This window comes from Xiphophorus maculatus, chromosome 12, assembly GCF_002775205.1.
Source record: "Xiphophorus maculatus strain JP 163 A chromosome 12, X_maculatus-5.0-male, whole genome shotgun sequence".
Lineage (NCBI taxonomy): Eukaryota > Metazoa > Chordata > Actinopteri > Cyprinodontiformes > Poeciliidae > Xiphophorus > Xiphophorus maculatus.
Genome location: NC_036454.1, coordinates 20,124,542 through 20,146,351, shown reverse-complemented (window position 1 = coordinate 20,146,351; position 21,810 = coordinate 20,124,542). Strand labels below are relative to the sequence as shown.

Below are 21,810 nucleotides of genomic sequence, written 5' to 3'. Positions count from 1 at the left end.
GTTTTGTTTTTAGTTTCCACACTTTGTACCAGCTGGTGCTGGTAAAGTGCTATCATGCTGTTTGCCAACCATCTTTCAAGCTTTACAAGAAGAATAACTTTCTGCCCTTTTTATTTTTAACCATGACACTTTCTGGACAGGGGAAGTTAAATTGTAAAACTTCATTGTTGACAAACCTATTTTGTTTGTTTAGTTGTTGTTTTTTTTCATACTATTGGCACTTTCTGCACCCCATACTAACATTGTTTCGCGCACAGCACTCTACTTTACTGCAGCAAATATATTACGGTACAATCATACGTCATCATTGGGCGACTCATGCTGGCGTTCAACAATGGTGACGCGCTGAGATTCGGATTAGAGTACTTTAGTCTGTTTTTACTCTATAAAATATTGACTTTAGCCTCATAAGTAATTTAAACCGTGTATCTGAACACACATAACCGGTGTACACCAAAGTCATTTAGTGGAGTGATGCGTAACTAGATCCACGAGCGTAAGTTGCTGAATGTTGTGAATAAATGTGAGCAATAGTCTGGTAACGTTGATCGGTTTTTGTTTATTCTTGTCAACTTTCTTTGCGAAAACGCACCCACGTATATATATATATATTATTGAGACGTTTTGTCCTCTTTTTGATACAGAAACCACCATGTTCCACAACAGCTCACAGAAGAAATTCTGGACTTTTAAAAACGAGGGTGAACTGGAGCAGATGCGTTACATGGCCAACGAGAAATTCCGTAGGAAGGCGCTAGAAAGTGGGAAGGTAGGGTGGTGCAGCCTGAAATACAACCACGGCATTGTATAACATGATGTGCGCTTTCATCGCAGTTTGATTCTCTGTTGAATTAGCCCGGTGTCGGTGACTTCACGTTCTTGGACCGCCACGAGGAGGACGCGTTGTTTCGACACTACGAGAGGAGACTGCTGGACTTCTGCAACGCTTTTAAACCCGCGATGCCCAAAGCTGTGGTGGTAGGTTTCTGTGTCGAGCTTTCCGCAACGCAGCAGTCACTCCAACAGACTGATGAACAGCATGTTTCACCTCGTTTCACCTGTGCAGGGTACAGCCATCATGTACTTCAGGAGATTCTACCTGAACAACTCGATCATGGAGCATCACCCCAGGATTATCATGTGAGTGCTGCTAATTTGGGAGTGCTGTAAGGTTTGATGTGGTTTCTGTTGAAAATCACATCAGAATGTAATTTGAAACTATGTAACACCGTGTCTGTACGTATGGCTGTTTCATTTCACAACCTGTAATGCAAATATTGTGGGAAGCAGATGCAGGATCTCACAAAAGTGAGTGCATCCCTCACTCTGTAAATATTTTATGTCTTTTCATGGGACAACACTGAAGATATGTTGCATAAAGCTTGTTTAATAGTGTAAATGTGCTGTCTCCCTAAAATAAAATAAAAATACACAGCCATTAGTGTATCATCTGCTGGCCAAACATCCTGTAACTTCTATGGCGTCTCATTTAAAATATCAGAACGCTGAGTAAATCCCGCTACATGGGTGGATGTTTCATATTAACTTACCGTGACATTTGTTAAGTTTGTCCTATTCTCTGTTGACTGTTTTTAAACTACTTAGCCCCAGTGCTTCCCTTTAAAGTTCTCCACCTACTTTTTCTTGGCCCTCTCCTCCTTGCTTCAGGCTGACGTGTGCATACCTGTCCTGTAAGGTGGATGAGTTCAACGTGTCCAGCACCCAGTTCGTGGGAAACCTTCTGCAGGAGAGTCCGGCGGGACAGGAAAGGGTCGTGGAGCAAATCCTAGAGTATGAGCTGCTTCTTATCCAACAGCTCAATTTTCACCTGGTGGTCCACAATCCCTACAGACCTATGGAGGGTCTGCTCATTGACCTCAAGGTGTGTGCTCTCTGTTTTGATGATGCTTACGCTCCAGTAAATCATTCACAATTAAATCCTTGACCATATGGCGTTCCACAAGATGATTTTTCTCCCGTCAGACTCGATACCCGACGCTGGAAAACCCGGAGTCGCTGAGGAAGAGCGCCGATGATTTCCTTACCCAAGCAGCCATGACGGATGCAGGACTTCTGTTTTCTCCGTCCCAGATTGCTCTGACAGCTATTCTGAACAGCGCTTCCAGAGCTGGCCTCAAGATGGAAAGGTACCAATCAGAAATGTTATTTGAATCGTCAATAATTAACGTATATATTTCAGTCACCAATTACTTTCCCCCCCCCCCCCGTTTAGCTACCTGACTGAATGCTTGGGCCTTAAAGAGGACAAAGAAACTCTTATGAAGATGTATGACTCCATGAAACGTGAGTTTCATGGAGTCCAGTTTCACCTTCAGTTTCTCTCCACAAGATGGCGATGCTGAGCTGTGTAACCATCACTTCTGATTTAAGTGTCCTGTCTTTATTTATGCAGGGATGAAAACCCTCCTGAAGAAGTATGAACTTCCCAAACAGGAGGAGGTGAATGCTTACAAACACAAGCTGGAGAGGATTCACGCTGAATTTGCTACTTCAAGCAAGTAAGGAGATGAAGAAGCCTCTGGATAACTGTTTCATGCTTTCTAATGGGAAATACACAGTCAAAACATCAATTATTAAGCAGCAAACATCTTTGGTACCTGAAATACTAATAAGAATTAAAACAAAGAGTGATTTCTATTGAAAGTTTTTGAAAAGTCCTATCTGAGGTACCAACAGTTTTAGACTTAAATTACGATTGCATGTAAAATACAGTCTCTTGTATACTACAATCTAAAAACTGTCCTACTATGGTAATCTTACAATTATTTTCAATTTCATTTGGTTGTAGTCTTCACACATCATGCCCAAGTGAATAATCGCAGGCATTCAGTCGTATGCAATAACAGTTTTATTTAAGTCAGGTCGTATCTAAGATGCAAAAGGTTCGAGGTTCAGTCTCGGGTAGAAAAATAAGAAGGAACACATCAGCTGTATGAAATCCAGAGAAGCTGCGTCACTACTCGCATCATTCACACCGTAAAGCGTATCCGATACAGGTACAGCTGCTGACTTATAGGCTTAGTGGTTGTGACTCATTTCTCTCCGGTGGTTTGCTAACACTTTGTGAGGTCCGCGGTGTAGTAAGTGCATCTACAGCAAACTGTTTGGTAAACGTCCGAGCTACGGCAGGCACAGGGTCAGACTCTGCAGCTTCTCGAGCCGTCGGCACCTGAGGCCGACCTTTACGGCTTCGTAAGGTTGATAAATCTGTGTGTGGTTTGACTTGGAGTGGAGCCGTATGAGAAACAGTCGTAGCAAAGGTGCACAGAGGAAACGCCACCTGTTGTGGTGACGGAGTGAGAGGGGGGGAAAAAACTGCAACGTAGCTAAAGCTTTTTGTTGTCATCCAAAGGCATAGAGGGAGTAAAGGTGATGGTTTCTTAGAGCAGCATATATGTAGGCCCACACACTAAAGCACGATCCATTCAGGGTTAACACATGCACAGGACAGGTTCTACGTATGCAGCTTTCTCAGCACCCTTATGCTACGTCAGACACAAACACAGTATTTCCTTATAAGACTAACTACATAACATACAAAGCAGCATATACTGTATGTATATATAAAAAGTTGGGTTCGTGCTGCAAGGAAAAAACAAATACAGTGTAAGTTACAATGGTTTGGTAGCTTAGAAAAATCAGGTGAAAGATGATTGTGAGTAGAAAGGGAATTAAGGCTAGTGTTGTCTTGGAAAGAGGTGCTGTGTTTGAATTCCCTGATGACAGCAGAAATTGCTACTTCAGTACTTTGGCTCTTCTCCCCTCCAACGATGCATTCCCCACAGTTTGTCCAAAGAGGAGTAGCCAAACAGGAAGCCCGTTAAGTCTGCTTCCTTCCCATAACTGTTCAAGACTTTTGAGGAAGTGATAGAAACACCAGGATAGAAAAGGTCAGGTTTCTGCAGCGCAGTGCACCAAGATCCTCTCCCGCAAGGTCACCACGTCAAAAGTTTCTGACGGATTTTGGATTCAGACAAGGGCTTTGGAAAGACGATATTCAGTTGTGCAGCAAGGATTTTCCACGGAGGACAGTCACGTTGCATTTGTACCGCCACATGCGCACAGTAAAAGGACCGACTCACTCGGAGTCTTCAGTTTCACAACTCGTGGAACGAGGCGTCGCTTTGGCTGCGCGATCTGATTACAGGATTTGCAGGTGGAAATCCATAAAACTCACATTACCTGGATGGCAGCAGCCAGAGACATGATGGTGCACTCTGTCCTGTAAAATAAAATGGACATGTTTGTGAAAGACACAAGCTGTTCAATGTTACTCTGTTAGGACTCCTGGGACAGCTACCGGTATGAATGGGGTAAACTAGACTATAGGACTATGAAGATGAGGAGCAGACTACCATTTGGTGACCTTCTGGAGGACCAAAAGTGCCACAATTCAATAAATAACTTTTTTGCTTAATTGTTTTGATTAAAAGCAAATATTACTTTAGCACATATTGCATCGTGTTCTTTTTCTGCCACCCTTTCTCAAAGTCAGTGTTAGACATTTTTATAATATTTGGTCAGTATTAAACAATTTAAATTCACAATGCATTCAACAAATTACTGAAGAAATGTTGCATTTACTTAAATATCTAACAATTGAAACGTTTTAGTTCCAAACTTTAATAATTAGTCCTTTATTAGGTTGTGGCACATTTGGCACACCATACATTTAGCCCTAAAAACATTTAAAATGGTTGCATCATCACTAAGACACAAAACAGAGTTCACCACTTATTAATTCGCTTGCTCCACTTTGCCAAAATATAATTTTTTATTCTTGCAGCAAACGAAAAAGAGGATATGAAGAAGATGGCCATGTTGCCAAAGAACCTCGTTTGACCGAAGAGGTTAGAAAGTTTTCTTCATTTGAGTAAAATGTTTTCCCCAGAAATCTTAATCAGCCGCATTTTCTTTCATTGCAGGACTGGACTGATGAAGACCTCCTGTGAGATTGAGTTGTGGAATGAAACTTAAAAGTTTCTGCTTGACTCCAGTATTTTATGTGAAAAAGTCTAAATGTGGCAAAATTAAGTGCACATTTCGGTTGCGTTTTCTGAGAAATAAAGATATTTTTCTACTAGTTGTTTTTTTATCCTAAAAGTGCCACATAAAACAGAGTAAAAGTGTCTGGACCTTTGTGAAGCCACAATAAACAACTCAATAATCTACTTTACAAAAAAACAGTTTAATAAGTGCATGCATGTCTGTTATACAGTCTGTACTATTTAAAAAAAACTGTAACTGTAAACTTTTACTTGGTTTCTTTGATTATGTGTCCTGTCTGGCAAATGGGATGTTTTAAAACAGAAAAAGAAGCCGCAGCCAAATAATCAAATATAACTGATACAATTATGACCTGGCAAAAAATCAGCTTATCTCACATATATACTCATGATTCCAGCAAGAGAATTTATTAATATAAAATAACCATAGGTTTTCTGCAAGACTTTGAAAAAAGAACAGACAGAAATGTTTCTTTCAGCGTTTTGCAGATATTGTCACAACCTTTAAAATTAATCAGTAACAAATTACAGTATAAAAAGCATATTTGCTCAGAATCCAGTTTACCATTAAAGGGGGTTGAGAGAACTAGCTTCTTCATGTCAGTTTCCTCACACTGAGTTGAAAGTAGGGGACCATAACTTTGGCAATTTGTGCCTTTAAAGCACAGTAGGTACAAGGAAACCATATAAAATCCTTATATTTGGTCCTATTGGTGAATGAATGAAATACACCCACATCACAGTTACGAACAAAGTCCAAAAGGGAGAAATGTAGCAAAGAGTCATTGGTGCAAGTTTTTTTTTTCTTGTTTTTTTTTTTTCCCCCATTTGCTGTTTTTAGGAGCTGGGTTGCTTGTTGTACTTGGACGCTGCTGCTGCATAGCTCTTTTTGTGGTGAACGAGACAAGATGATGGGTGAGGATGGGTGGGACTATCAGACGGAGACATGATGGAGAGTGGTTCCATTGTGATGAGGGGAAGAGCATGCTAGGTCTCCTCAGGGCTGCGCTCACGGAGAGGGGAGGGGGCTTGGCGCAAAGATGGACAAATGGGAGCAATGGGCTGCAGTACTACCTGTTGCTGTTGGACATGGCATACTGAGTCTGCTTCTGTTGGAGGAGCTCTGTGATGGCCAGCAGCTTTTTCAGTACGTGCTGAGCAACAGGAAAAGCAGAAAGTGATTATTTTCTAGAGCGAGGCGTGAGCTGTGAGGAAAGTTGAGTTGTTGCTCTGGGTGCCTGACCTGCTGTGCGCCCCGTTCGTTGCTCAGAGTGCGCAGCTCGTCCGAGTGCGTGGCACAGACCTCGTGCAGCGCAGCCAAGTCCCGCGACAGGTCCGCCCTGAACGACTCTGGTTGTTCAGGGAGATCAGGGACATTCTACAAACACAGATCATCATCATCACATGTTTTAGCTCTCAATTAACAGCTTCTGTTCCTCTCTGAGCCCGAATGAATCAGAACCTTGTCACAGAAAACACATCCAGCCATTTCTTGGCTATTACTTACTTACTTGTAGCAGACAGTCCTGATCTCTGTTAAATATAATAAAAGAATGATGAAAATAAGACTCACGCCTAACTCATCCAGGAACATGATCATCCGATGTTTGTTGTTTTTAATAAATGGGTTAACTCCCTCCATATAGGGTTCCTGTTAAAATAATGAGAGAAACAAAGATCAAAATGCTATCAATATTTACGAAACTCAAAGCCAAACGGGAAAGGCTTCAGACCTTAGCACCAAATTCAACCAGGTTGGCCAGATTCTGGACAGACTTGGCCACCAATGTGAGTGTCCTGGCTGCTGTTGGAGATGGAGGGTCTGTGAAAAGAAGAGGAAGTAAAAAAAAAAAATGCATAACACACTGCATCATCTCTGATGTTAAACTGAAAACTGTGTTTTTCAATAGATGCTCACCAGCAATGATGTTGAACATTCTGGGGTTGAGAATCGCAGGGCAGATCAGCCTTAGAAAGACAAAGCCACTAGAGAAAAACAATAAAAAAGCTGTTTACTCACACAGTAAGTGGGACAAACCATGTCGACTGCAGAAATACCTCATCTGGCTTTTAAATCTACTAATGTCTTGCCCTACATGATTCGCAGGTCTACATTTACCTCACAACCCTTGTCCGCATGGTGTGGTTGCTAGGGAACTTCTGCTGAACAGACTTCTGCAGGCAGCCATAGATGAACCTTAACGTCCTTTAGAGACCGATACAAAATGGATCATTCAACTTTAATACGGTTTTCACAGAAATATCTCTCAGCTAAATCTGTGTTTTAGCCTCTGATCTTACGGCGGTAGGATGTCCGCAGCCATGAAGATCTTCTCCACAAGCTCCGACAATATGTTGAGAAGGTGAGCCAGGTTGATACTAACATCCTCATTCTTTTCCAGTTTGGAAGGATTCAACTTCACAGAGGGACAATTGGAAATTAGTTATTGTAATTCTTTACAACTGTGATTAACGAATAAGGTCTTTAAGAAGTATTTTCATCCCTTAAACGTTTTCACATTTGATCATGTTGCAATCCCACTCCATTGTCTTTTACTAGGATTTTATTTAAACCAACACAACGTTGTGTAGATTTTAAAAGTGTTATAAAAATGGAAAGCTTGTAAACCTGCCTTTTGCTGGATGTGCATCTGCACACATAAACCCTAAAGGTTTTGCCCATTCTTCTGTGTAAAATAGGTCAATGCAGCTGGATGCGGCAGATTTTATTTACATTTCTCAAAGAAAATGAGACTAAATGCAAACATCAGATGCAGTTTTTATATTTTTGCACGTAAAAAAATCAGTTTCCTTCAACTTCAAAATCAGGCATTACCTTATTATTGGTCTCATATAAAATCCTCTACAGTTATAACTTTGTTGCAACAGGGCAAAATGTGACAAAAGAGCAAGAAATATAATTTTTGTTGCAAGGCACTAATGGTGTAACTATATTTTACTAAACAATACATGAACTCTCACAAGTATGAGTTATGGTGCAGCAGCTAAAGGTTTGTTGCATCGTACCTCACACGACTGTTTGCTTTCCATGATCTTGAGGATGGTGTCCTTCAGCGCGTAGTGGACGAAGGGCGTGGCCGTGGCCTTCATGTACTGCTCCATGAGCGTGCTGGCCAGTGTAGTTGCTCTGAACAACGTTGTTGCCTCATCTGGTAAAGGCCCGCAAACATCAGATGTTATACAAATAGCTGCCGTTACACACATTCCTCAGTTTACATCACACAGATTTAAAAAAAAAAAAAAAAAAAGTGCTAAATCCTGCAAAACAATGAAGAGTATTACTAAGCTGCAAGAAGACTTGTGACAGCATGCCCTCACTATAAACGATCCCTTCATGTTTATCCAAATTCCTGAGGGAGGCAGCTAACCGATTCTTGGATCCAAGTGATCGTTGCCTTTTTTTGCAGGAGTTTAATCCCTGTGTTTGTGATTCTTACCCTCCATGTTAATTTCTCTGTCGTTGAGCGTCCTCAGTAGAGGCGCTTCAGCCTTCTCGTGCCTAAAGATCCGCAGGAGGAGGCTGGCCAGTAATGTGCGGTCCTGACCACAAACGTTGGCCAAAGCGTAGATTGCGTGGAAATCTTTCTGCAGGATCATCTGCAGAGAACACTTTGGATCAATGGCATTGTTGGCAGTGAGATGAGATTGCCGCTGGAAGAACTTTTCAATGAATCGGACCTCTTTAAATTCACTGTACTCCTCCTCCGGCATGATCTTCTCCATGGAGTAGCGATGGCGCACCCGCAGCGATCCCGGCTCGATCCCCTTCAGAGGGACGTGGGAGCTCAGCGGGAACCACTCGTCAATCATCTGACCCTTCTGCAAGCGACCCAGCTGGCACCGCATGAACACTACAAGGGACGTGTCAAAAAAAGCGAGTTGTGAAACAAACAAGGGAATCAAATCCTCAATAATGACTGCTGTACTTACAGATGTCGCAGTCTTTGTTCTTCTTTGTTTTGTTGCTCAGACTGATTTCAAAACTGTTTACTTCACTGGACAGATCACTAAAATGAGGAGAAAAAAAAAACACACGGTTTGTAATTCTGCAAACATTCACTGACCAAAATCAGGTGGGAGTCCCACACACTTACTCGAAGTTGAACTCCTCGGTGAAGACGGGATTCTGCCCTTCTCGTGGATGCGTCTTGGCAACCTGGACGTTGTTCAGGTAGATGTTGCAGTAAGGGTTGGCAAAATACTTCACCGGCAGCTTGTGGGCCTCCTCCACATACAGCACCAGGCTGCTCACCTGAGACAAAAGTCATCAACACACATAAAATGTAACGCGTGTGTTAATTCACGTTAACATTTTACGTGGCCGTAAAATGTTACGTAAATTCGTAACATGTAGCAGGCAATACTTTTCAGAGTATATAAGCGAGTCTAGCGTGTGTTGCGTGGTACAGGCACAGCAGAGGACCACTAGTTTAGTGAGAGTTGTGACTGAAAAATAAATCACCAAAATGAAGGACTTTTGAGTGCAATTATCTCTTTTCATTGGTGTGACTATCAACTGCTGTGCCACACTTTAATGAACACAAAGGCTGATTATAAGCGTACCTGCCGGAGCCTTTTGTTTGAAGTCGGTACAGTGGTTTTTCTTAGGTTACTACAGAACGTCTGAAGGCATTTCATCCAATCCTGCAAAAACAGAGCGATGTTACGACCATCTGAGAGACGCAAAATGACAAAACGGAAAGAAATGCATGATAGATACATAAACATTTTTTATAAAATTATAAAAACAGTTCCTATTCTCTGTGATCTACAACCTGGAGCCCTTTTTGGTAATCCAAAAAGGGTTACCAAAAAGGTTGGGTCCATCCCTTGTGACTCTCTTAAAGGTTCAATTCTGCCATTTCTTTCTTTTAAGACAATGCAATCATATTACTAATAGTATGTAATATAATATAGTGCTAAATAAATGTATCTACTTCTCTAGAATGAAGACTTGCAAGCAGAGGGCTCAATTAATTGCTAATAATTTAAGACCTGCATTTGAGGGATCTTGCAAACAGCTGAATGCTTTATGTTTTAGGAACCGAGGCAGCAATTTAATCAAACATAGCATCTGGACAACTCCAAGATTTTTACACTATTTGATGAAAAAGCTGAAGCTTTATTTACCTGGGCCTGCTCTTGGACCTCTCCTGCAAAGTAAAATATGTACTGTTCCTCACTAAAGTGCTGGACAACAATCTGGAAACAGTTTGGCCTGAAAATGTCAAACAGAAAACAAAGCTTTACAATTTTTTTTGCTTAGCATAAGGTAAAGCCATTATCTCACGTTTGTTTTCTGGAAAATTGCCATCAGCACCTGCCAAACAGAGTGTCGTGCACACAATACACGGAGCACACACTTAGGTCTATCAGCCCTTTGGGTTTGGTAGCTCTCTTCTCGCTTTCAAAATAGATGAGCTGTGCATCGTTGCCCTCCAGGATGAAGTAAAGGTTCTTCCACCTTTTTCCTTTTCCTGAAATCAGAGGAAAAACTTAGAATCCTGCCTTATGGAACTGACAGAATTTGTGAATAATATAAAACTACTAATGGAGCTGAACATAGATAGATACCTTTGCTGAAGAGGAGATAGCCTTTTTTGACTATGTTTTTGTAAAAAGCATCTTTTGTTCTCCGTCTGATAGTGTTATAAATTTCCCTCCCATCTGTTATGTCAGTTAGTACTTGCTCCTGGTGCTGCATAAGAAAACAAATCCACCCATTACAAAATAACTACGTGAAACAAAATACTTTTCTTTCATTCACAAAGTCATCAAATGTTACATCAGAGACAATTCTAAGGTCTACAGCTCCAACAGAAAAATGTTGCATGGATATTTTCTTAAAAATTGTTCATTAACTGTTTTCACAGCTTTTGTTCCAATATGCAGACAAATTCAGATTTTTTTTTTTTTTTTAGTTTTTTCCTCTATAACCAGAGTATGAGATCGCAGGAAATATGTGCGTCTTTACTTCACCAGGAGCTTTTCTCAACTGATCTCACTTTAATTACACAATCGGTTCTTGTGCTTACCTGTATGGAAACGGGTTCTTTCAGGTTGTAGCCCTCAACAATCTGTTCTTTCTTATAATGATCAATGATATCGTCAAGGCTGCAACAGAAAAAAAAAAAAAGAACAGACAAACATTGAATGGAAGACAAACTGCAATCGGTTCCAAAGGACAAGTCAAGCTGAAGCTGTGCATGACAAATGTTTAGTCGAAAGGCGTGATTAATGTGAGATGCATTCCAGCATGATGGCACGCTGGCAGACGTACCTGTTGTAGTACCTCCCTCCCATCATGTACTGATTGTTTGGAGTCGGGGAGATCTTGAACCTTTGGATGTTTTCACTAGTGCGAAAAAAGAGGGAGTAGTCCCCGGGGGTGTTGTCTGATGGTCGGACCAGGAAGCTGCAAACCTGGCCAACTAAGACATCACACAGGGTGAAGGAGACAAATTTATAGAAACGACACTATACATAGGTCACATAATCATATATTTGTGAAAAAGAACAAACTACCAGAGTGACAGCTCTAACTCAACAGAAAGTAAAGAAAATGTTACCTGACATAAGAAGGTTGTAAGCCTCCGTCTTTGTGATCTTTCCATGATACCAACTAAAGGTGAACATTCAAAATAACAGAAAAAAAGAGGAACTGAATTAATCATGTCGCCCATATTAAAATATTCAGGAATTGTAATTCTTCACTAAAGGTTAACAGGTAATTTTTTATTTTTTTTTCCAGGGATCAAGCAGCTTACACTTTTCCCTCGTGTGGGTCCTCCTCCCGGCCCTGCAAAATAACATGCAAAGACAAACTTATTGTTTTGAATCTGTTGTGACACTAAAAGAATAACTGCCGCAAAACAGATGCAACACGGATTTATTTGTAGTAAAACTACATCACAAATTTAAAATAAAAATTACTGATACAAACCCTGTCACTAAACATGAGCTGACTATCAAAATACGAATACAAGATGATGTTCAGAAGTTAGAATTCAATACTACTATTATATGATTTAAGGTCTGTGTGGATATTAAAATATCCCATACATGGATCAGTTCTTGTTAAAAAATTATTTTTTTAAAATGTTTATGGTGTCACAACCACAATGATAATAAGTCACTTCTTTCTCTGGCATTTACAAAAGAGGGTTGCAGACAGAACAAGACTGATCTTCTGCTACAGGGAGCATTCAGGGAGACTTCTCTAAACTATCCACACCTGTTGCTGCGCAGGATATTAGCTAATGACTAGCAGATAGCCATTAGCTAATATCAGCTTCTTATACTTATGTTACTTTATAAAGAGCAAGATACCATGTGGAATAAGCACTTACAATTTCTTGCTACTTATGCCACATTTATCAGTCTACTTTCAAGTCTACATCAAAATAACAATGAATGTTATAAATGACTTTATTTTAACTGTAATAGTCAATATCTTCTATTCTGTTTATGTGCAAACTTCAGGAAATTGCTGTAATTGTATTCAAGATTATCATCTCCTGTGAATCCCACAGCGGCCCTTGCTGGTCGGCTTTTGTGTTTTACTTACCACCTCCTCCACCAGATCCTCCACTATGAGCCCTTGCTCTTCTGTGCGAACATTGGCGACCCACATCCAGCCGTCCTCCAGGTCGTTGTGAACAATAAACATGTCTCCTTTCAGAAAGCTGAGGGCACACATCAAAATACCATGACAAAACTTTCCTGCGTCACAGCAAAGAAAATACAATAAAAAGAAAAGCTTTGATCACATTGATGCATTTTGTAGTAAAAGCACATTAAGTAGAATAAATCAGAATCCTTATTTTGTGTAGGTGATGGTACTACAGTGTGGCCAGCAGGTGTCTCCTGCGGCTTAAAACAGAGGTAGATTTTGCACATCGTCTGCATTGTAGAGCTTAAGGCTTGCAGGCATGTTGACTTTTCTGGCTGACTTTAGACAGATGTTTATCAGATTTAGGAAATGAGGGATGCAGATGGGAGCATCAGTGAGTGTGCGCATTGCAGCTTAACAACTGCTTTTCAATAAGTCAGATGATGTTCTCGGCAGGACGCTGAAGCATTCCACAAAATCAGGCTGTTCTTTGTGAGCAAAACAGGCAGATGTTTTCCTTCTCTGCCTGGGATCTCTGTGCTCGTGTGTGTTTGAATATAATTCACAGTAATGAAATTGCTTCTAAGAACAAATCCGAGTGGGACAAAAAAAAAAAAAGGACATTCAATTTTTGATTTGTCTATTAAGTGCTTACCTGATCTCATCGGTATCTGGCACTTTGGTGTATGGAAGTATGGCCCTGACTCTCCTCCTGTCTTCTACAGGCTGTGGAAAAAAGAGATAAAAATAAGAACAAACTCTTAGCATTGATCTTCCAAAATCATCAATCATTTATTTAGTCAAAACTGATTTTACTAAGCAAGTTACAACTTATTTAAGGCGATACCACATGAAAATATGATTAGCATTAGCTTTGCCTCAAATGACCTCACTCCTGCCTGTTGGCAAAAAAAAACAAACAAGGGAATAAGACGATAATTTCTTATACAATGTGGATGGGGAACAAAAGAAGAAAAAAAAACAGTTGCTATTCCTTTTCAGTCATCCTAAAAAATATATTAATATATTTCCATCCCCTTTTCCACAACTTTAACACAATTCATATGAAAAATAACTTTTGATGAGATTCCAACAGATTTAACGTCCCTTATGTACAAAGTTATCTGGAGGTTTAAGTTTCACAAGCTTTTGTAGGATATTAACAGATCCAAATTATCAAGGGAAATTTCTTCTCATTCCCATTGGACTGTTCTTTATTTTTAAAAGAAACATTAAAGAGATTTACTGATTTTAAAAGATAATAATGTGGCATCAATGGGAAATCTGGACAATTTCACAAATGCTGTGATATGGCTCACAGTAATTCAGGGTTGAAATATCACGCATACCCTATTTGCAAATTCGACATTTTTCCAGGATTTTCACAAAGTGCAATAAACATGGAAGAACTCCTTTGAGACAATAATCTATTTTTAAAAAATGACTCCAAAAGAAAAGAATCATATATTTAAAGCTATAAAGTCAGTCTCACCTCCGGAGGTGCCACTGGTGATAGGAGCTTCTCTCCTTTCAATAGGCAAGACACATAGCTGTAGTAACCAATCAAGTCTGATAGAGAACAGAACCGTCGACCACCAATGTAATAGTCCCCACACATGGCGATTATCCTGGAAAACAAAAGCAACATTAAGTGACAGCAGATCTTTAAATACAGGTTCTTTCAGTTTGCAGTCATTAAGTTCTAATCGGAGCATCAAGCTCACTTTTTATTCATGTAGGACCCACTGAACAAACTTCCACCACAAATAGCATGGGGGGAGGAGGTGCACATGAGAGGGAAGTGAAAGGAGTAGCTTGGTGAATGTGTGTAAAAATGTGCCACATCAAAAGCATGATGTTATTCGTGTTATCTTCTTAGCTACCTACTTAGCAACCAAAGACTGCTTAGAGACTAGCCTGTTTGTAGAATCGTAGCATAAAAAGGACTTATTATAAATAAAACAAGCCTTTTTAACAAATTTAACAAAATGTTTCAGTTTTTTTTTAACTTTACTTTTGCATGAGGTTAAATCTATATTTGGATTTTTGTTTAATTTACACCTACTGGCTATTGATTATGTCTTTATCTAAAAGTGTTAGCTTAAAGACAAAACTGTTACAGATCAACTTAGGCGACCACAGTTTGTTTATTCATTCATGGTAGGACACACTCAATAACCCCAATGTGAGATTCTGACTAATTATGTTCAAAACAGGGTCACTTAAAATAACTACATCTGTGAAAAAATAAGAAAATTTCTGTGGACACAATCAGCGTTACTTTTATTAACTACTACATTTTAAGTAAAAGCTCATTTTTAAATATCGATCTTAAGTAGCAACAAAGAAATGTGTTTCTAACAGAAATGTGTCTGATATATCTCCAAAGTTAATTAATATGTTTTTTTTAAATCAAATGAATTAAAAAGAATAAAATAATAAAACAACATGGTGTGCTTTTTTTAAAATTATTGTTTAGCAAAAACAAAATGATTTACGCCCACCTAATCACCGGAAAAATCTCTTTTGTATTAACAGCCATAAAACCATTCTTATGACTGAAAAAGAGTCTTTTAGATTTGTGATGAATAAAAACATGTTTGGTAACATTTCTGTGTCCATTGTGAGTGTTGCTGTGACAGAAAACCAAGGCATCTTCAGAATATTATTTTGGTTATCGCTCAAGTCTACCAGCTAATACACTGCCACATTTAGGCCAAATCAATAAGGACAATTCCACAAAATATCTTCAAAATTGCAAATCTTGTTGCAGAACAGAGGCTCCTGAAAGTGTCTGTGTAATGTATGAAATATAAACACTTTGTGTGCAAATTAGCACGCACTGCAGCTAATTTCAATTGTTCCAGTTAATAAAAGCTTTTTAAAGCACTCTGACGTACCTGAAATGGTTGACCACATTGGTCATACTGAGGAAAGACAGGACAAATGAACCGGGCCGGCGGTCACTCTCCCTGATGAGGTAGCTGCCAGGGGTCCGGGCCTGGCGTAAACGCTCCTCTGCAATGGTTCGGTCTAGTTTGCCATGGTACCACCTGAAGACAACAAACAACAGAATGAATAAAGGAAGAAAAAAAACATAACACTGATAAATTACTACTTGTGAATGGAAGAATAGAGCACATAAAACCCTTAAAGTGTAAATGCTGGAGCTATTCTTTGAGTTTTAACTACCAAATGTTAAAAGTTTTACATGTTTTTCTATTATTATTTTTTGACAACTTGCTCTTCTAAAAATAGGACAAATAAACTAAAAAAAAAAGTCTTGCAGTAAGAGAATGAGGTGCAGCAGCAGCTCTTTTCACAAGAGACCTAAATGGCTTCCATTTGGTTTAGGGAGCACAGGTCTGTGCTTGTAAAGAAAACATGATAAAATATGCTTTCAACCATTAGGCTGCTGATAGTGTGCTGAAAAAGAAAGCACATCCAGCAGGAAAGCTGCTGGATGTGCTTTCTTTTTTAATGACTTTCATATCATTAAAATGAGAAACAATGCAGTTGTACAGAACAAGAATACACAGAAATAGCATCAACATGTTGATGTTAGAAGGAAAATTTTAAAAAGTAAACAGGCTAGATTTTAGTGACAACTATATTACACACACAAGCACCCCCCCCCCCACACACACACACACACACACTACCTAGAAGTAGGCCAAGAAAGACTCAAACAACCTCCAGATGCAACAACCAAAATGATAAAATACAACATGAAAAACAAGACTCGGTTGTGATTGCTTCTGCTTCAAGCCAATCTTGGTAATCTATGTTGAGCAAGACATGCAGGGTTCAACACTGCATTGATGTGACTTGACAGGAAGATGCTCAACTTTAACAAGCTGCTCAGGTTTCTGCTTTTCTGCTCTATTTCCAGGTTCAATTCCTGCTGCTGATGAAGTAACCAATTAGACTTTTACAGTAATATCAGAACATGTACAACTGTTAAAAACACAACAACGCTGGATCCTTGCCCTTTTCCATTAGGTTTACAGCCCAGTTTTCTAGTAAGAGGTTGGTGCAAACACAGCTGCAAATTCCACTGTTACTTGCTGATGTACGAGTAAGAATTGTATTAGCCATGTAGGATCAGGTCAACCCAACACAATTTCTAAACCATCTCCACCAAATGAAAAAGTTTAAAATGCATTAGAAGTTAGCTGGTTACAAGAAAAGTCGATCACTAACTCAAGACTGAATACTAGAAGAAAAAAAAATAAGCATGATTGAAATTAGTCATGGTGTGATATTAACAATAACCTTTTTTATGAGCCATTTGCAAATCCCCAAAACCCTCCGTGCCATTTGAAGTGTTACTTTTGCCATCTGAACTGCTTTTCCTCTTTTGGCTCCATGACAGCTTAAGGAAATGTTGCATTCATGCTTCAAATTATTACTGCCTGCTATTACGGCCTACTGTTAGTGGTCACTAAAAGATGAAGCAGTTGCTAGTATTGTCGTCTCAAAACTAGAATTTCCTCTTCAAGTAAAATAACTTTGTCACATGTACTTAAGTGTGTTGTTTAAACTTGTTCATATGTTACTGTGAAATCTTTAACAAAAACCATTTACCAGGTTTATGTTTCAAAGACTTATTAGAGGAAAGTTTGTGATTTGTTGAACTGCCTTTCTGGTTGTAAAAAGTGTTTTGTGTATTTTTTGTGTGTGTGTTTATTTTGCTTTCCTGGATGGCAACTTTGGTGTTGACTTTTCCAGTGACTTTGCCCACTGTTGCTGCAAACACATCAGAAAAGACATTATATTTGTTTAACAACCAACCTTAAATAGTTGTTGTTTAAACTTAAGCACATGATACTGTGAAATCTTTAACAAAAACCTTTTGAAAGTTTGGAATGCAGCGTAACTTAAGGGTAAAACACTGTATGTGCATCAAAAATAAAGCTCTACTAAAATATAGAAATCCAAGTGAGTAGATCGTTGATCAGTACAGTCTGTTTGTGTCCAGTATTTGTGAATGTTGAAAACTGATGTGTGACCACTGCGGTGCAGCGGTCCCGCTCTGTCTGTGCTCCCTGAAACTTAAAGAAAACCCCAACATCAAGCCACACGTCAAAAAGACACCCCTATGATTTTCTATTATCCCACACTGACAGAAGCTGGTACCAACCGATCTTTTTTGAACCCGCTCCATTCAGAAGCCTCGACACTTCTGATAACACTCTCCAAGGCTGGCACACTTCATTACAACCCCTCTAATGTGGGTTAAAGGTGACAACTTGTTAGGAACAGGCAGTGTGGACATAAACATTTCTGGTATGCGCTAAGAAGAAAAATATATATATTAAGATTTCACCAATCTTTTGACTACAAATATCATTGAGTCTAGAGCCTCGTCAGTTTAAAAAGTTGACTACTTCCCTTCATAATTGATATTATAAGCAGTGCAGGCATTCTGCTAAATATTTCATTTCCTATGCCTGCTTTGCCTTTGAAGGGCCACAGTGCTTAAAAAAAAGTGTGTAAAATTTTCTTGCAGACCTGTTGAATAAGAGTAATTTACATGGTTTAATAATTGAGAGATGCAACAGGAAGGTACAAAGTGTTAGCATTTTTTCTGCTTTGGAAAACAGACTCCATAATATATATGAATAGCCTATCCGGCTATTATATGGAAGAAAAAAACAGCTCTCAAAAAGCAAGATTTTATTGAAAACATTGCTCTTAGCCAACATATGATGTCACAGGCATATGGAGCCTGAATGTGTGACACAAAATTATTTAGCTAACAGTTAATTTGGTTTTTCATGACATACATAATGCTTACAACAGTATTGCCGTAATGATAAATTTGCAAACCATGGCATTGGGGGAAGCAAATTTTTACCTATTTAATGCCTGCAAGAAAAAAGAAGCAAACGTGCAAAGTAACAGAACCAAGTATGAAGCTCCAAGCCGAACAAGCATTCATCCACAGTGAAAGCAATGGAAGATTAGCTGTGTCATTGGCACACCGTCTCAACCAGTGATCATCCTAGACGGCGGTAATAAGAGACACCCATCAACACATGTTCAGACACTGAACAGCACAGTCATGACGGGCTTGTAATAAACATCCTGATACAATTTCACAGAACACCACACAGATCTTCATGACCTGGAAAGTTAATTTGTAAACTAAACGGACTATAAACCTCAACCATGAAGTTTACAGTATATAGTTCTACCATCCGTTTCAGGAATGGGCAGTCATGTCAGCACATGTGTAGCAAGGAGAGCAGAAATATCTTGGCTCTGCTGAGTAAAGCTGAGCCAGCTTTTCAGCAAGCAATTCCCCGATGGTCAACAAAAGATGGGAATAAACTCCAAGTTAAATAACTAGCAGAATGCTTTTTGGGGTTTTTTTAATGCAAGAATGAAATTCTGTTTTAATGCAACTATTCCATTAACTACACAAGATTCTTAGTTATAGGTGTAGTGTTTGATTCCATTTCTTGCCAGTAAGCAAACAACAGGAAGACAATTGAATACTATGTTATCGGTGTAAAAAATAAAATCACAATGTGATTTTAAAAATGTCTCCTGACCAGCCTCAGCCCCTTCCCAACGCACACAAACGACAACAAGTTGAAAATAATCCGATATAGATATGCTAAAAAATTATCAGCTGATATGGTTAATATTAATATACCGTGCATCCTTAATATTTACAATCACTTAGAAGTTTGTGGAGGAGCTGAGAGCACCTTATTGTATGAAAATGATGCACAGTAAAAGAAGTTAGAAAACAAAATTATTTTGTCAAAGGTATAACTGCAGAAATTGTTATGTCTACTAAGATAGCGTATATAACTAATATTTTTTGGCAATTTTGGATTTTTAGACCTTTGCCGAGGTAGATAAGATCAATGGATAAGATCGGCTTCACGGTTAAGTACCAGCCAATCATCGAGCTTCCAAAATCTGGTCGATTTATTGTTGGACCCTACTGCTGAGTAACAGAACAGTGCAAGTAAAATTCCTTAAGTGTCACAGCTGAAGACGGTGAGCACCCATAACTAATGGGTTTTGTTTCTAAAGTGCCTTTATAAAAGAGGAAGCTCTCATAGGAGATCATACAGATTATGACCAACTGATTAGGACAGACATAAATATGATTAATGCAAATCGCTGAGCAACAAATTCAGTGCACTTATTTAGCAAAACAAGTCAGTAATTAAAACAAAAGAGAGTGTGCCAATCTGAGGCTCTGCACCGTTTATTAACTTCGCAACCGAGGCTGCGTACGAGTTCTCGCGTCGTTCCAGTCCTGATACCTGCATGTGGGTGATTACATACACAGTACAGCTCGTCGGTGTGTAAGCAGCTTCTCAGTCTAGGTAATTCACAAAAATGTGACTGTGTAATATCTGGAATACCACCAGGCAAGATCATATATGTGCCATCATTTAATGCATGTTTTAGGGGGAAATATGCTTCAATCCAAATGGATTTAAATTTTTAGAGGTTTACAGACTAATCACTCAATGACCAATCTGCAATTGGCAAATCAAAAACAACATGAAAACATTGCTAAAGTGCTGTATTTTTTAAAACAACTCTTAAATCTATATGTATACTCTCACCAAAGTGCTAGACGCCATCGATGATAAGAATAATTAGTATATCATCAAAATCCTCAGCAGTAACAGATGTGTCTTCAGCCTCTGCCTTGCACAGCTGAACTGAAACATTCAAGTCTGCATAATATTAAACACATTTGTAATAGAGGAACAGTTGGGGGAAACAGAGATGGAAGCTTTTTCTAAGCTCTGCAAGTTTTGACGCTTGCCTACCCTGCAAGTGCAAATGCAGCTGATTTCACATTTCCCTCTCAACCCCTGCAATGCATTCTGTTTAAAAGAGAAATGTCCAAAAAGTCAATTGAATGTATTTTTAATGTTTTTTGGGGGAGGAACAGGAATCATAAATTAATTAATTAGTCCTTGGTAAATTTTGAGGTGCTTCAAGCCTAAGGTTAAAGTTTTAAACATTATTTTAAGTGCCATTTGAGCATATCCACTTTGCGTGCCGTTTTATTGTTACCACAGACTAGGAATCTGGAGCTGGACTCTCGTCTTCAGGGGAAATTAGAGCAACAGGACAGAAAGATTGCTGTGATTCGCTTGAGGTAGACATCGTCTCTCCCTCTGTCAGTCCATCTGCCTGACTCATTAAACTATCATTTCGTCCTCCTCTGTTGCTATGGGTGCATCTCTACTTTGACATCTCAACAGACATGCTGTCTGCCCTTATCAAAATCAAACAGCAAAAAATGAATTAAACCCAACTTTATTGTATATCATCATTCTCTGTATGTAAAATTGATATTTTTATATGTAGTCAATGTATTTTGACGGGAATTTTTTGTATGACACACCAACAAATAATGATGTGTATAGCTTAACTTCCCTTGATATTTGACTATCTACAAAACAAAACCTTTAGCTGCACAGTCAAGGCACAACTAGAAATCACAATAGAGACAACTTCTGCATTACGGTTACAGATATAACCAGTCTTTTACGGTCAGATATGTAGCACAGAAAAAATAGCGTCCCCATTCAAACTGCCAATCTTGAAAAACCGTCAACATGGATGTAACACCAAAAGGCTCATTGGTTGTTTCACAGGACTTCCAACGTCCTACAATAAGCCTTTATTACATTTTTTAAAGGAACAATCTGTAGCAAACAGAAAAACAACTAAATAAAGAATTTAAAGGTAAAAACATCTGTTCAATAAAGTAGAGCTCAGTCATTGCTCATGTAATCAGAAGCACATGGAAGCAGCAAATGAATAAGAGTCACAATTTCAGTATTCTTAAGACATATTAATCCTCTCCAGTCAAACATCTGCAGCTAATCAATCTGACTAGCTGCACTGTTGCAAATGTTCAGCATTTGGAGCACTAATAACTTAATGTAAACAAAAACAATATTTATTTAACAGACTAAAAATTATTTATTTGACAACATTTGGGGCAAATAAATCATTTTGTGGTTTACTTCGCCACATTAAGGTTTTAAATCAGAAAAAGATCATGTTCTACTGAAGTCAGACAAATTAATATTGAAACTTTGTGCATTAAGAGTCAATTCATAAAACAAAATATTGTGACAAAGGAATTTGGGCTGC

At 38.9% G+C, this 21,810-nt stretch overlaps 2 protein-coding genes across 4 annotated transcripts in view; one reads left to right on the top strand and one right to left on the bottom strand.

The window, feature by feature from the left end:
• Positions 1–315: 315 nt before the first annotated feature.
• Positions 316–5,104, top strand: ccnh (cyclin H). Of its 3 annotated transcripts, none has more exons than XM_005803513.3 (10): positions 316–496; positions 645–769; positions 856–978; positions 1,067–1,140; positions 1,669–1,882; positions 1,984–2,147; positions 2,234–2,304; positions 2,414–2,519; positions 4,808–4,871; positions 4,947–4,973. In XM_005803513.3, the coding sequence occupies exons 2-10, from the start codon at positions 653–655 to the stop codon at positions 4,971–4,973; spliced, it is 960 nt and encodes a 319-aa protein (XP_005803570.1). In that variant the 5' UTR covers positions 316–496; positions 645–652. The 3 variants fall into 3 exon arrangements, with proteins under 3 accessions (XP_005803570.1, XP_023199469.1, XP_023199468.1); XM_023343701.1 differs by having other exon boundaries at positions 316–523; XM_023343700.1 differs by lacking the exon at positions 316–496 and having other exon boundaries at positions 653–769; positions 4,947–5,104.
• rasa1 (RAS p21 protein activator 1) overlaps positions 2,852–21,810 on the bottom strand; it is a 29,056-nt gene continuing 10,097 nt past the window's right edge. The window contains exons 2-26 of the mRNA XM_005803512.3: positions 15,561–15,713; positions 14,153–14,288; positions 13,316–13,386; positions 12,616–12,733; positions 11,816–11,847; positions 11,618–11,670; positions 11,329–11,479; positions 11,084–11,162; positions 10,623–10,746; positions 10,369–10,525; positions 10,179–10,266; positions 9,612–9,692; positions 9,143–9,300; positions 8,979–9,055; positions 8,727–8,899; positions 8,486–8,645; positions 8,055–8,197; positions 7,329–7,444; positions 7,147–7,233; positions 6,946–7,013; positions 6,761–6,849; positions 6,601–6,678; positions 6,271–6,405; positions 6,102–6,181; positions 2,852–4,243 (exon numbers count right to left, since the gene is read on the bottom strand). Coding sequence (XP_005803569.2) covers positions 4,195–4,243; positions 6,102–6,181; positions 6,271–6,405; positions 6,601–6,678; positions 6,761–6,849; positions 6,946–7,013; positions 7,147–7,233; positions 7,329–7,444; positions 8,055–8,197; positions 8,486–8,645; positions 8,727–8,899; positions 8,979–9,055; positions 9,143–9,300; positions 9,612–9,692; positions 10,179–10,266; positions 10,369–10,525; positions 10,623–10,746; positions 11,084–11,162; positions 11,329–11,479; positions 11,618–11,670; positions 11,816–11,847; positions 12,616–12,733; positions 13,316–13,386; positions 14,153–14,288; positions 15,561–15,713 — 2,656 coding nt within the window. The 3' untranslated portion in view covers positions 2,852–4,194. The remainder of the gene's footprint in view (positions 4,244–6,101; positions 6,182–6,270; positions 6,406–6,600; positions 6,679–6,760; positions 6,850–6,945; positions 7,014–7,146; positions 7,234–7,328; positions 7,445–8,054; positions 8,198–8,485; positions 8,646–8,726; positions 8,900–8,978; positions 9,056–9,142; positions 9,301–9,611; positions 9,693–10,178; positions 10,267–10,368; positions 10,526–10,622; positions 10,747–11,083; positions 11,163–11,328; positions 11,480–11,617; positions 11,671–11,815; positions 11,848–12,615; positions 12,734–13,315; positions 13,387–14,152; positions 14,289–15,560; positions 15,714–21,810) is intronic.

Excerpts from the sequence above, each read along its gene's own strand:
- ccnh (XM_023343700.1), top strand. The coding sequence starts at position 653 with ATGTTCCACAACAGCTCACAGAAGAAATTCTGGACTTTTAAAAACGAG. Across the intron at positions 2,148-2,233 it reads GCTGGCCTCAAGATGGAAAG|CTACCTGACTGAATGCTTGG; the intron begins GTACCAATCAGA and ends CCCCCCGTTTAG. Across the intron at positions 2,520-4,807 it reads GAATTTGCTACTTCAAGCAA|CAAACGAAAAAGAGGATATG; the intron begins GTAAGGAGATGA and ends TTATTCTTGCAG.